Genomic DNA, 14,015 nt, shown 5'->3' with positions numbered 1-14,015 from the left:
TCGTCTATGAAGAGGGGATGGAAATCCGCGGGGCCATGTGTCTAAGGGTCCGAAGGAGCCCTTTAACAGGGGCTAGAGGTGTTTTGAGAAGCACCGCTAGAGGCAGAGCGAGTTGCCTAGCCTCCCGCGTTTAGTGAACTGTGGCTCCATCTGGCGTTGCCTCTTAGCGAGTCGAAAGACACCTCTCCGCCCCTGCACGTTTGTTTCTCTACAAGTATTTACAGGAATGGTCTATTGAACTTTGCATTAAGAGCTCATTTTTTTCCGAGTTAGACCCAAGGTTTCACGACCAAGGCTTCGTCACAACCTATCTTCATACGTTGCCTACGTTAATCAAGGCCTGTGCGCGGCGCCGATTGTTTATTTTTCGTTTGGCAATTTGAGTTGCCGAATTCTCTCACCTGAGAGCGCTATTAGCTGGACTTAAAATTTGAAATACTCATTTTCTCGCGCTTGGAATTTGAAATAGCGTTTCGGTCCAGCTATCAATGCCATCTCGCGGTAAAATAGAGAGAAAATAAAAAGTCTCGTTTCTTAAAAGTCGCCCCGGTCGAAAATACCGCGCACAGGCCTTGATTAACGAAGGCAACGCTTCATATCACTAGCAAAGGCTGAAGTATCTCAGTTTTCATGGTATAAAGTTAAGTTGATAATTTTCTATAGGTTTTAAAAATCTTTATTTTTTCAACCTCGCGCTAAATTCAAGTCTCGGGCTCCATTTCACCATTCCTATTGTGAAATTAAGGTCTCGTCACTTTTCAAAAACCTTTTAGGCCGACTTTTTGGTTTGCTAAATCTAAAGTTAGATTATCACAATAAATACCTGGATAATTATTATAATATCTGGTATTTAATAGTTCCCACGAATATCTAGCACACGGTGCGTTGTATTTTCCGACCATTCCAACTGTAAGTTACGATTTATTTAAATAACATAGGTAAAAAATTGGACGATTTTACAACTCCAGAAGTAATTTATTTCCTAAATAATTTTTCTCCCCAAAGGGTAATACCGTGTTACGTTGGACATTTCGTTGCTCTTTTTCTAAGAGAAGTTTAACTTTAATTTTTGACACTTTTCCAAAATTTTTGAATTTGCTTGGAATAACCGTTACTTTCTACATCTCTCTTTTCTTTGACGGATTTTCAACGAGTTGGAAGACAAATAATTCAACTTGTGTTTTGAAGCCGGTGACGTCTTATTCTTTACTAGTAGGTTGTATTTTTTCTTGGATAGTGTTTTTGTGTATCGAGAGCGATAACTACATTCAGTGCATCGATAGTTTCCAGATGAAATGTCAGCCATCGGGGCATTAATTGGGGGCTTAAACCATGCCAAACATAATTCAGAAAGGTAATGCTCAAAAGGATATGCTAATTTGGTTAGTTTTTGTGGTAGAAATGACAATGTTTTTAGAATTTTAATTGAGTCTTCAGTAAGACCTGGGCACAAAATAAAACTATCATCGAAGAGCTGCTGAAATATATCCGTAGCAACATCTTCTCGGATCGATTCGCCTTCAAACAATAGCACTTTGATTACGCAGCCCTTAAAGATGTGAAAAACAGATGCTTCCCCGTTTTCTTCTACGATAATTTTAACCGGATCCAACCCGTGCCTTACAATAAGCCGATCCTTCCGGGTTATTTCCAAAAGAATCTTTAAATTAAGAATAATTTTTGGATTTAATTATTTTGAAATTAAACCGTAGAAAGTGAACTAAAAAAAAGTAATTCTCGCCTCTTTCAATTCTTTGTGAAGACAAATTTTTTCGGCTACTAAGAGGCATTCCTTTTTATCTTTGTTAAGGAGCCAAGTTTTCAATTTACCCAATCTGATACTTCCAGAAAACCCCTGTAATCATTTATGTAGGTTTTTTTACAATGTAACTAAACAAACATTGTAATCAACTATGATAATAGAGGCGCCAAGGCTTAACCCTTACCAGGGGTTTCTCCGTATGTTTCATCCGTTTACTGGAAATTTCTTCATTGGAAACGTCATCACAATTACAAAGATGACCTCTTTTTTGTAATAAATTGTATTTTACAGTTGTTTGGACTAGTTTTGATTTAAGTTCAGGGCCAAATTGGGACGAAAATACCGCCGTTGAGCGCGCCGTCATTTTGATACGATTCTTCTGGCTGTCTCCCTCGCTCCTATAGGGCGTAGCACACTTATCCCTTAATCCACTTATGGTTGTAACTATTGTGTATTAATAAACAAAAGCAACACTTTATTCACAGTTCGCAGTCATTTCCTGTATATTTCTTGTAAAATGTGCAGCAAACTGAATTAAATTGATAGGGGAGCATAACGTAAAATTGCTATGGTGCGCATTCTAAATTTTATCATGCTCTTATGTATCAGACTACAGGTGGTGAAAAAAATTAATCGCTACGCTATAGACCATTCCAGAGAAAAAAAATCAGAGAGAAATTTGATTACAACTTACTGCCGAGTCTTAGCTCTGATACCGTTGCTTGGATCGTACATGCTTACATTAGCATTGCAGAGTTTCTGGCTCCTCAACTGTGCGCCGAGGTAGGTACGCTCATGCCCGTGAGATACAGAACCGACTGTGCTGTTCAAGTTACCGTCCCCTTTTCCCCTTTGACTCTCTTATTTTTATTTCCGTCATGGTTATGGCTTATGAGCGGGACCACCGACAGCGAACGTCAGCTACTTCAAAAGACAAACGCCACTCACCGATAGGTTATGACAGCGCCACTCGAAAATCCAATATATTTTAATCTAGATTTTAGTAGAACCCCCATTTATTTCTAATGCGAGTTTACATTAAATGTTAATATGTCTATTTTATCCCTATATTAGCAATTATATGTTGACCTGGACTCCTAAAGTTTCCGACCGAGAAAATGTTCATTATTTCCACAAGAGAAGTGACCACAGAAAAGTATGCCGCAGCAATATGCTACAGGTTCCCTCTAACGTGGTTTACTCTACTCTATCACGCTTTCAAACGCTCAGTTAAGGAAAATTCAATTTCCAAGTTCCAACAAGTAGGAAATAGAGTAAGGAGAGTCAAAAAGGGAAGGTAACTTGAAAGGCGCAAGGTATCTCACTTACCTTGGCGCACAGCCCAGGAACCAGACGTCATGATACCTAGTCACTGTAACCATTGCAATGTAAGCATGCACTAACAACAGCAGCAGCAGCAGAACTAAGCCTCGGGCCTAAGTTCTAAACAAATTTCTATCTGATTATTTTTCTCTATCTTGCGCTGATTGTGCAACGACTTTTATTTTAGGTTAAGGTATATTTAATCCATGGGCAAACGTTATAACATTTGTAAAGAAATTTTTTATACCAAGGTGACTGTGATTCGCGGCTTCCTTTTCGAGTACACTATCGGAAATGTTGCTGATTGACGCAGTGGGAATACTGTGCAAACTATAAGAATAAATAGTCATAAGCACAAGTAGTAATAAAAGATGAATACACCATGACCATATACACTACTGGTATTATACACTATACCAAGAACGAATTCAGGATACCATAAGAACGTTGAAACAAGGTAATTGCTGGCGCCATGAAGTCATACTTTTCATAATATGAGGGAGGGGCCTATTTTTGGGAATATGGAAAATGGAGTCTCCTAGGTCTAGGAGTGTTGGTGTCGTTGTCAAGAAAAAAACTGTTAAAATCGTTAATGATGAACTGATATATTTAAAAAGAGTGGTTATAAAGAATCTAGATTTTTTATTAGAGAGCCTGATTTATCTTGGACAAAGTCAGTACAACGGATTTACCAAACTTCGCCGTGTAACGCCAAGGCTTAAGGCTAGAGAAGCTGAATGTGATACTAGCCACTTTAACTGATTTATAACCCACCGATGGCGCTAAAAACGGATTTTAAGGCGTTACCTAGAACGAAGGCGGTAACAGTTTTCGAAAGAAGTATGACTTCATGGTACCAGGGGACAATGTTACCATTCCACGTTCTTATCGTATCCTGAATTCGTTCTTGACTATACTGATGTGAGATACTACTGATTTAAATGATAATTTCTCTCTCGTTATTTATCTGAGAAACACCTGACATGAATGAGGTTTCACTCGTTATTGATACAACTGACGTACATAAGTTTTCTCTAGTTATTGATACACCTGGCATACGTAAGTTTTCATTCGTTATTGATCTGAGATACACCCGACATAAATGATAAAATATTCACGTATGTGTGTCGAATATTCAGTTGGTAAATTGCGGGTGAGTATCGAATCTCCAATATTCACTACGGCTTATGTAAGTTAGTTTTAGTGATTCTTGGATGAATTCTCGAATTTTTGTGACATACGCAGCTGGTGTATCTCGGGTGAATATAAAATGTCCAATATTCATAAAGTGTAAATGTATCTAACCTCAGCGAATACTCGATGTCCGATATTCATCCGAGATGCACCTACTGATTATAAACCTACAAACAGTATAAAGTGGTCCCTGGTGTGATTCTTCGATGTTATTCACCTGATATTGCTATCAGGAACCTTCATATCTTCAAGGCTTTACCTTGGACGTAACCATATCCATGGATATTTTAAGGGAGTGGTAGCATTATAGCATGAGTTAGTGCGCGCATCTATAGCATGCATAATCAAAGATGTATAAATTCACGATAGTGGTAAGTGTAGGTTTAACCACTTTATTCCATGAAAGGTTTTTCCATTAAGATTTTCAGCAGGTGAAATTCTAATCAAATACCTTTCAATTTGTTCTTGTGGTTGTTGCTGTATGGAAAATGGAAGAGACAATACTTGTCCATATGATTCAGGTTCATATTTAACTGGACCCGCTATGGCATAATCGTTGTTTCCATTCAATCCATTCTTTTCCTAATTATTCAAATAATTAACTACTAAATTAACCTGATTTTCGATGTTTTTCTCGACTATAAAAGAAAGAACGTTACAAACCGTAAGATCTTCAACTTCATTTTTCAAGTTTCCAACGATTCCCTTGAGCCTTTCAATTTCCTCATCAAGCCTCCCAATTTCCTCTTGTTGCTCATTTATTCTTAACACAATTTTGATTCTCTCTATCTTCATATTTGACATTGAAACGTCACACTAAAAATTGAAATGCATAAATCAAATGGGAAAACCAAGGGGAGTAATTTTCTCTAGTCCCGAACAGTGAATAATTTAAATTTATTTTTTTAATCAAGATTATTTCCGTAACTTTAAAGTGTAATGCTTCCATCCCATTTCGATTTATTCCTTTCGTCAATAGGAAGATATCTTATGAATTACGTTTGGTGTTAACACTCTTGGCAATTATTTTGCTTAACCAATTGTAATACAATTTGAATAATTCCCTGCAGGCTTTTAAATATGAATTATGGTACTCAAGACCCGGATTATTTTTATATAACAAACATACATCAGGCTCCTATGCTCCCTAACTATTAAATGGACACTGGCAATATTTTTACTGGACACCCGCGCCGTCAGCTTCTGCTTCCGCGAATTCGTTTAAATAAAGACTCCCTTACATGAAAACTAGGATTTTATAGGGGCGAGAAAAGTCACGGGTTTGCCATGCCCCAATAAACAGTGCCCATTTCACCTTCCCTCCGTGAGGGCCGTGGAAGAACACTATGTTAAATTAAACCTGACAAAATTGCGCCTGGGCGGGAGCTAGTGAAATCCCGCCCCAAAAACTATCCAGGGTTTGTACAAAATTTTTGGAATGAAATTCCCCGACTTTTCCAGGTATTCCCTGACTAAATTCCACAAATTTCCCTGACCATTTGCAATAAGGTACATGGCGAACATATATGAAAACCTAACTAAATTCAGTCGAATCATTTTGGCACGAGATATTATTAAAAAATCCGCGAATTTGGCGCTCTAGTCTAATCTCAGACAACACATTTTCTGGTCACCCTTATACTGTTATCCATTATTTCGCTCCATTATATTTTTCCCTGACATTTCCCTGACTTTTTATATCCATTTTAAATTTCCCTGACTTTTCCAGGTTTTCCAGGTCGTGTACGAACCCTGCTATCCTTTCCCACGCGAATTGAAATGGCTCTATAGAGAGCTTTCAGTTGGAGGAGGAGCTGAGTCTCGTGACATAACTTACGCTGCCATATTGGTGGGTTTAAAGCAGGAATGAAGCTGAGACCACCCAATATGGCTACCAGAACAGAGGTAAGACTTGGGAGGGTGTGACGTACTACTATCCCATCTGAAAGCTCTCTAGACTCTTATAGAGAGCTTCCGTTTGATGATTTAAGATGGAATTCATAAACGTCGGACGCAACGCAATTTAGTACAGGCAAAGGCAGGGCGTCGTGCGCAAAACATAGAGATACAAGAGGAACAGTTGAATTTTCAGCTTTGATTCGGGTTCAATGGAAGCACCCCTTCGCGTGTGTGATAAGGTGAGTTGCTTGTAGCGCCATCTACATGCGGCGAGGTAAACTAAAATATTACTAACCCCATGTTAACACTCGAAGTTAAGCAGCTTTGAGCGCGGTCAGTACTTGGGAGGGAGACAACGCGGGTTCGAATCCCGCCAGGGACGTTTCATATTTAATTAATTTTTATTAATTAGCCATATGCCTGATCAGCGCACATGGGCATAGCGGCCAAAATTGGAACTATCATAAGGATGAGCTTAAAGTAGTGGCACTCTATGTTAACTCCCTATAGGGCATAATAAGTCAAACCCTCGGAGATGCCATTACTCCATTTTATACGAGCTAAGAGCGGAAAAACGTATTTTTAAATTTTACACCTGTAAAATCTTTTAAAAAACACTTGGAACTTGTATTTCTACTTACTTTCGAGGAAATACCACCGTTTTCTGAAGGTAAGAGTCTTTTTTTATACATTTATTAGTAATAAAAACATTAAGGCGAGCTAAGCCTTGGTCTTGTAAAACACAGCAGATCAGTGATTAGCCTCTATGTTTATGGCCTCTACATTATGGCCATGACCAAGGCTTAGCTCGCCTTAATGTTTTTATTACTAATAAATGTATAAAAAAAGACTCTTACCCATTGAGTTCAGAACATATATTCTTCTAGAGTTCTATTTGGATATCGGGTTTTCGCGCTCGCGCGACCATCGTTTTTGAAATTATGGGACGGACCATAGATATAGTAAAACTATAAAGGGTCTAGATCCACTTCGCTGGCTTAGGCTTAACGAAAAAAACACGGAAGGGGCAACGAGCAGACAGCCGCTATTTTCTGGGGGTAGCCGTATAAAACGCCATCTATCGGAGACAAACTAAAGTGGTGGCAAATAAATCACGTGGGAAATGGCGCGAAATCTAAATTAGGCTTAATATTTTTTCAAACTTGGAAGGTGTATCATTTACTTGGAATAAATGTTTTTCTAAAGAAACTTTTTTCTGGGTTTAACATTCAATTGAATAAATGTTATAAGTATTTCCCCTGTTGATTTCTTGTTTCAAATCTAAAAATGGTTAAGAACTGCGCGTTCAAACATTGTCGAAACATTTCAGGTACCTCAAACGTACTATCGTTTCATAGGTATGATTAATATTCTCCCTTACTTAAATATGGTGTAAAAATTTGCATATCATTCCTGAAAGTGTAGGTTTCCGTTTTCTAAGCCTGATTTACTCCAAAAGTGGGTACAAACCATAAACCGTGAAAATTGGGTCCCTTCTAAGAGTGATTACGTTTGTAGTCAGCATTTCTTAGAAAGTGAAATTCAACTACAAAATGGCAAACGGTGCCTTAATAAAAACGCGTTTCCATCGAAGGTTCATTATTAAAAAAAATAGGAACAATTAAGAGTTTTATAATAATTATTTTATTTGTCTCTAAGAACTTGCACAAAGTTGAAAAAGAAATACACGGCGACAGTCTTACTTTGAATTTTGACCACGGAGCATCACGCGTAGGTTTTAGCATTGAGTATTCATTGCACTCGAGCAGAATTTCTCTGGTTTTAGCGGTTTTAATTAGACATATTCTTGATTAATTACCCTAGTTAATCTAGAGAAATACGGTTCGGTAGTAGAGACTCGGTGGTTCAAAGAGGAAGAAGTTCTCTAGTAGCACATAAACTTAAAAATATTCATTACAGAAATCTTATGGTAAAAAAGATACGTCACTTGATGTTGATAATCCCGTTAGGAACGAGAATAAACCCGCTGATGTTCAAGTTCCGGATGAAAGATCGTTTCTCAAAGAGTTTGAAATAGAAAGTAACATTAGTATTAGCTCGAGCTCACAATCGGTTCAGGAAATGACTCGCGACTGTCGCGAATTAGATCAGACCTTACCAGGCGGCGAACCGGTTAATTTATCGCACTCGGAACTCGAAAATATTCCAATTTCGGTATATATCGCGGCAAATTATTTCTAACAAACAATCGGAGCAAAAACGGTAACTTTTATCAGGGCACTGAAAATAAACACTTGGATGATTGCACTGTAAGTATTTCTGGAGAAACAGCGGATCCCTACGACGCTACATCGGATTACTCTAGTCTTGAAAACAGCACCGCTTCAAATACGTCTGGTGAACTAGATGATGTTATGGTACGTTTTCGGTATTGCTATTGTCTGTACTCTAACAATAAACAGACATATTAACATAAATATATAAAGCAGCATTTATTTATATAGTTAAAAAGCAATTGATTATTTTTGTATAGTTGGATCATTCTTACCATAGTGGAGACCCGGAAAGTTTTGTTAAAACACTAAAAAGAAAGGTTAAATTTTTGGAGGAAAAGAACCAAAATCTTGCCAAAAAATTCAGAAGAGCCGCTGAGAAACTCGCTAGACGGGAACAAAAAATTACAAATTTACAAGAGTTGCTAAGAGAGTTGGAAGACCAAAAGTTTTTACTTAAAGAGCATCTTGTTAACATCAATGAAAAGTTTTCAACTACATCCAAAGCTCTATTCAAAGAACTAAGTGAACTTGGAACTAACAACCAGAGAAAAAGGCCCTACTCAGAGGAGTTAAAGCAATTCGCATTAACCCTTCACTTTTATTCGCCAAAAGCTTACCAGTTTTTGCGTAATCATTTTTGTCTACCACATGAAAACACCATCAGACAGTGGTCCGCTAGGATCGACGGAGAACCTGGCTTTACCAGCCAAAGTTTCGAGTTTCTTCGTCAAATGGCTAAAAAAAATAAATATCCAACCTTAGCCGTTCTGGACATAGACGAAATGTCTATTAGAAAACATGTAGCGTGGTGTGGGGATAAATTCACTGGGTTCGTGAATTACGGAAAGGTCTCGGACAATACGCAAGAGGAACAAACTATAGCTTCATCTGCCTTGGTGTTTATGCTAGTGGCCGTGAATGGAAGCTGGAAAATTCCTTTGGGCTATTTTTTTGTACACGGTACACCAGGCTGGCTATTGTCAAACTTGGTTAGAGAGTGCTTTTGTCGCATCTTTGAGACGGGAATTAAATGCATCGCATTAGTATGTGATGGGTTAAGCAGTAACCTTACCATGGCAAAAATCCTGGGAGCAAACTTGGACCCCGAGGCTCTCAATCCTTCTTTTCCAAATCCAGGAAATAATTCAGATCCTGACGACATAATTTACCTGATCCTGGATGTGTGTCATATGATTAAGCTGCTGCGTAACCTCTGGGCCGATTTTAAAAAGATTTACAATGGCTTAACAGATGAGGTGAAGGAAACATGGGATCTTTAATATTCTAATTTTCGGCGGTAAACATAAAACTACTGAACATGCGCGACTTTGCCAACCTTCTCAGTGCATTGAGTGGTTTAGGAAGTCGCGCCTGTCCTCTAGGTTTACGTTCACCGCCGAAAACTAGAAAGTAAAATCCATCCCTACATACTCAGACCCCGTTTAACAAATTGAAATTATGCAAGTCCTAATTCTAAGTTCTTGGAATAGGTGATTGATTGGCAGTTTGTGAAATCTATTCACAATTTACAAAATAAGGAACAGTTAACTCTTGGAAATAAACTAACCAAATTCCACATCTACTATAAAACACAAAAAATGAAAGTTAAACTAGCAGTTCAAGTTTTAAGTAACTCCGTTGCTAAATCGCTAACTTTCATGGAGGAGACTGGGGCTCAAAATTTTCAAGGTTGTCAAGCGACAGTAAAATTTATAGAATCAATTGATAGGTACTTAATCCATACAAAAGTATACATTCCTTCAATAATTCCCACAAATTAATTATTGCCTTTAGATGTTTTGATATCCTGAACTCACGGTCTCCATTCGCTAAAGGCTACAAAGCTCCTATTAGAAAAAATAAATTTGAGCTTACCAGAAAATCTTTAGAACAAACTAAAGAATTACTTTTAAACTTGAAAGACGAGGAAGGAAATCTTCTCGTTAAAGGCAAAAGGAAGACTGGCCCATTAGGGTTAGCTATTTCAATCACCAGCATCCTGGCAATATCAGAAAAACACCTCATGCCAGAAATGCCTCAATTAGAGTAAGCAATAGCACATGAAGATGAAAACATCTACATTAATCATTTAAATGCAAAACTAACCAAATGTTTCCTTCCTTAAAGTTATTTACTTACCTACAAATTTTCCCAAGACCACTTGGAATTATTTTTCAACACAATTCGTGGAAAAGGAGGCTGGAATAATAATCCAACAACAAAACAGTTTGAAGGCGCTTACAAAAGATCTTTAGCGACTCGCCTTACTCCTACTTTAACCGGAAATGTAACTGCTCTTGACGATACTGAAATCCCCAGACTTTGCAATGTTCGCCGTTACCCGGAATATGACACTGAAATGGAAGCGTCAACAGTAGAAGAATTTCAAAATCAAGAAGATGATGAAATTAAAGAATTTTACATTCAACAAGAAAATTCATCCATTTTCCGAGAAAATTCAGTTTTCTACATTGCTGGCTTTGTGGTATCGCGTCTTTGCAAAGTCATAAGCTGCAAAACCTGTCTCCAGGCACTCGAAGAGCCCCCAAACGAGCATAATTATGCTTTTAATATGCATTCGCGGTTTACGCAACTGAAAGACAATGGTGGGTTGCATAGACCATCAAAAAGTGTTTTTCAGCTTTGTCGTTTAACGGAGTCCTGCATTCGTCAAAATGTATCAGTTTCTATGCCATGCAAAAACATAACTTTGGCCATTGAACTTGCTGTTCTACGAACAATTGTAGGAATGGATATTTTCCCCGATCTACATGAGCACATGTTTGATGCTGAAGTGGGTATTGAGCACCATGCCACCACTTTAATTAAAAAAACTATTAACTTGTACTGCAAAGTCAGGCTTCACAAATTGGCTAAGGATAAAAATCTGGAGTTGAAAGGCCAAGCCATCAGGCATAAACTGTCAAAGTTAATTTTATTTCAAGGCCAGTAACCAAAACCAACCACTACAACGGCACCTAACCCACTAAGGCCTTGGCCAATAAAATAATTTTTTTTATTAAAATATTCACTTACGTTGCTTATACGAGTACAGATTATTACAATTTAATAATTACCTTTTATTTATTCCAGGCGAGTAATTATAATAATAACAAAGAAATAATCCACAGCTGTTAAATAAAGAGAAATAAAACCAAAAGTATACAGATTTATGATCTCTATACTTTTGATAAAACAGAGCAAAAAAAAACAAAAATGATATCAGTAGTCATCACACAATCATGACGACTTTAATACCTATTTCAGTTTCGAAACTTACCGATAGATGTCGCTTTATACGGCTACCCCCAGAAAATAGCGGCTGTCTGCTCGTTGCCCCTTCCGCGTCGACCTCCCATTGGATTGTGTATCTACCCTTTTAACATATCTATGGGACGGACGGATAACTTTATCATTAGGTGGTGGCGCCATCTATTTCACTTAAAAACACATATTTGTTACCATGGCGTCTGCTATAATTTCTTAATATAGATAGGAAATGTTTAGAAACCGCTATGATAATGGAAGTAAATTGCTAGATTCGAGTAAAAACAGAGAAGTAACTGCATTAACCGATAGTATATGTATTTTTGAGCTTTCGTGATAGTCAACTTGACAAAAATGGTCACCGCAAATGTCTTTTTTGGAGTCCATTCAATTCCATTAATGGCCTGACACCATTGTTTTGGTAATTCCGAATTTTTTGTAGGGAATCTTAATGGTACAGTTCAAATAGGGTTGAACCATCTAAATATTTATTAATTTTCTATACGTATATACTTATGTCCCAAAACATTTTTATTTCTACCAGTGTTGACACACTTTTCTACTGAGCATTTTCGACCCATTTTAAAATTTAATACATTTTGACATTATGTGTTACTTTAATAACTAATAGCATATAATTCCCAAGTAAAAACACGCATTTAATAAGAAATTGATCAATATTCCATTTATTAAACAGCAAATTTTATTTATTAGGCTCCACTTACTGTTTTTCAATTACCTAACTTTCATATTTCGCGCTTTACTTCTTCCTAAGCCTAATTTTCAAACTCAAGCTGCGGCGATTTTGCGGGGCGCTTTCCCGCAAAATCGTCGGAAATTCTTTTAAGCTTCCCACGTAAGGCGACAGATGGCGCTAACGACCAATGATAAAGTAATGAAATTCGACGAATCCGAGTACGCGAGGAGGAAATTCAACAAAAACTCTAGAAATACATATATTAGAACTCAATGGTCTAGGTTCTTAATAGTGTTCTAATGTCTATGCCGCAAAAGGCGGAAGTTTGCGCACGACGCCCTGCCTTTGCCTGTACTAAATTGCGTTGCGCCCGACGTTTATGAATTCCACCTTTAAATGATTATTTTTCATTTTGACGTGTACTTCAGCTTCTGTTGTGGGTTGTGTCTTTATGACGGGCGTGGAACGCGTTATTATGGTCCAGAAGTTAGATGGACAGAGGAATAGAGTAATATCGGTTACGGGGAGGGTGACATTAAACTCCGCCCATTCGCCCTTTTGGAGGCAGAATTTAACATGAGCTCTATAGCCACCAGAAGGTGACTCCATCTGTTGGCTTGTTAATTTCACTGGCTGAAAACCAATGACGTCTCACCCCCCTCATCAAATATTACTCTATACTTACCGAAAATGTTGCTTCGAGGTTATATGTTTTTGGGTCAGGGTTTCTTTCAGTGGGTCCAAGATCGCCAACAAAATGTTCACCGCATACGTAATGATATTTTTTAATTTTATCGGGCGTTAACTCGACTCTCCCACAGGCTTTTATCCATCTTATACACTTTTCTAATTGAGTTTTTGGTTTAGGGAAAGGGTAAAAAACAGTTCCCTTTACTACAGTTTTATCTAAGAACCTGGAATCATTCCGACAACCCTTGTAACAACAGTTTTTAGTGCGAACCATAATTTACTATTTATATTACATAAAATAATGATAACTGCTCCGTTAAGGCAGTTAGCACTAACAAAATGCAGCGCGACACATGAAGCCTTCATCAAAAAAAAAAACAGAACAGTCGACGACCGATGACGATAAGAACGGAGCTAGTGTGCACAATATCTGCGCATGGTGTGCGGGACAGTGCGGCTAAGAATCTCCCATTCTCCCAAAGGGCCAGAACCAGGGCCGGAAATAAGAAAAAATTGTTATAGGACATGTGTCCAGTGACCCCCTGTTTGACTGGAAAATTTATAGGACATTGTCCACTGGAGTGTGCAAAAATGGTGTCGCTTCTCCATAGTCAAGGTATCAAAACTTCGGAAAATTTATAGGTCAAAATGTCCAGTGACCCCCTTAGTTTTTAAAAAAATTATGGGACATTTTAAAATTTTATTGGACAATGTCCAGTGTCCTGTGCTTATTTCCGGCCCTGGCCAGAACGTGTGAAAAGGGTGGAAGCCAAAATAATTTCGGGGTAAAATAGTGTTGCCCTTCATTTCACCCCATAATATTTTGCCGAAAAAACCCTATTTTACCCCAAACCTTAGAAATTCGAGCCTATTATTGTTTTCAAAGTTAATAAAAATTTATTTAAGTGTCAGATAGGAAAAAAGGAGCTTTACTAACTTCTAGCTA

General features: G+C 37.8%; 1 protein-coding gene and 2 long non-coding RNA genes across 7 annotated transcripts; 1 reads left to right on the top strand and 2 right to left on the bottom strand.

Moving 5' to 3' along the window:
• Nucleotides 1-954: 954 nt before the first annotated feature.
• On the bottom strand, nucleotides 955-13,503 carry LOC149620912 (uncharacterized). Of its 2 annotated transcripts, none has more exons than XM_089855135.1 (7): nucleotides 13,065-13,503; nucleotides 4,943-5,095; nucleotides 4,731-4,861; nucleotides 3,333-3,415; nucleotides 1,947-2,206; nucleotides 1,742-1,855; nucleotides 955-1,660 (listed from the first exon to the last, which is right to left on the bottom strand). In XM_089855135.1, the coding sequence occupies exons 1-7, from the start codon at nucleotides 13,341-13,343 to the stop codon at nucleotides 1,112-1,114; spliced, it is 1,569 nt and encodes a 522-aa protein (XP_089711261.1). In that variant the 5' UTR covers nucleotides 13,344-13,503; the 3' UTR covers nucleotides 955-1,111. The 2 variants fall into 2 exon arrangements, with proteins under 2 accessions (XP_089711261.1, XP_089711262.1); XM_089855136.1 differs by lacking the exon at nucleotides 13,065-13,503 and adding an exon at nucleotides 12,408-13,034.
• Nucleotides 3,411-4,947, top strand: LOC149620914 (uncharacterized). The gene is made up of 2 exons (XR_016375420.1): nucleotides 3,411-4,144; nucleotides 4,396-4,947. It is a non-coding gene; the product is annotated as an uncharacterized LOC149620914 (long non-coding RNA).
• On the bottom strand, nucleotides 7,800-12,391 carry LOC149620913 (uncharacterized). 4 transcript variants are annotated; one of them, XR_016375417.1, is made up of 9 exons: nucleotides 11,696-12,391; nucleotides 11,493-11,599; nucleotides 10,684-10,769; nucleotides 10,555-10,614; nucleotides 10,323-10,491; nucleotides 9,847-10,262; nucleotides 9,033-9,628; nucleotides 8,869-8,971; nucleotides 7,800-8,799 (listed from the first exon to the last, which is right to left on the bottom strand). It is a non-coding gene; the product is annotated as an uncharacterized LOC149620913 (long non-coding RNA). The 4 variants fall into 4 exon arrangements; XR_016375416.1 differs by having other exon boundaries at nucleotides 10,690-10,769; XR_016375418.1 differs by lacking the exons at nucleotides 9,847-10,262; nucleotides 10,323-10,491; nucleotides 10,555-10,614; ... (1 more) ...; nucleotides 11,493-11,599; nucleotides 11,696-12,391 and having other exon boundaries at nucleotides 7,800-8,587; nucleotides 8,688-8,799.
• Nucleotides 13,504-14,015: the final 512 nt, after the last annotated feature.

This window comes from Phalangium opilio, unplaced genomic scaffold (genome assembly GCF_054372755.1).
Source record: "Phalangium opilio isolate 3A_F unplaced genomic scaffold, DU_Popi_V2 ptg000209l_1, whole genome shotgun sequence".
NCBI lineage: Eukaryota > Metazoa > Arthropoda > Arachnida > Opiliones > Phalangiidae > Phalangium > Phalangium opilio.
Note: the sequence above shows the minus strand (reverse complement) of the source record. Positions and strands in the feature narration are given on the sequence as shown.

What these genes read in the sequence shown, in the direction of transcription:
- LOC149620912 (XM_089855135.1), bottom strand. Translation starts at nt 13,343, where the DNA reads ATGGTTCGCACTAAAAACTGTTGTTACAAGGGTTGTCGGAATGATTCC. An exon ending in ACCTCGAAGCAACATTTTCG is followed by an intron (nt 5,096 to 13,064) that starts GTAAGTATAGAG and finishes TTCAATTTTTAG; the next exon opens with TGTGACGTTTCAATGTCAAA. An exon ending in AACATACGGAGAAACCCCTG is followed by an intron (nt 1,856 to 1,946) that starts GTAAGGGTTAAG and finishes AAATGATTACAG; the next exon opens with GGGTTTTCTGGAAGTATCAG.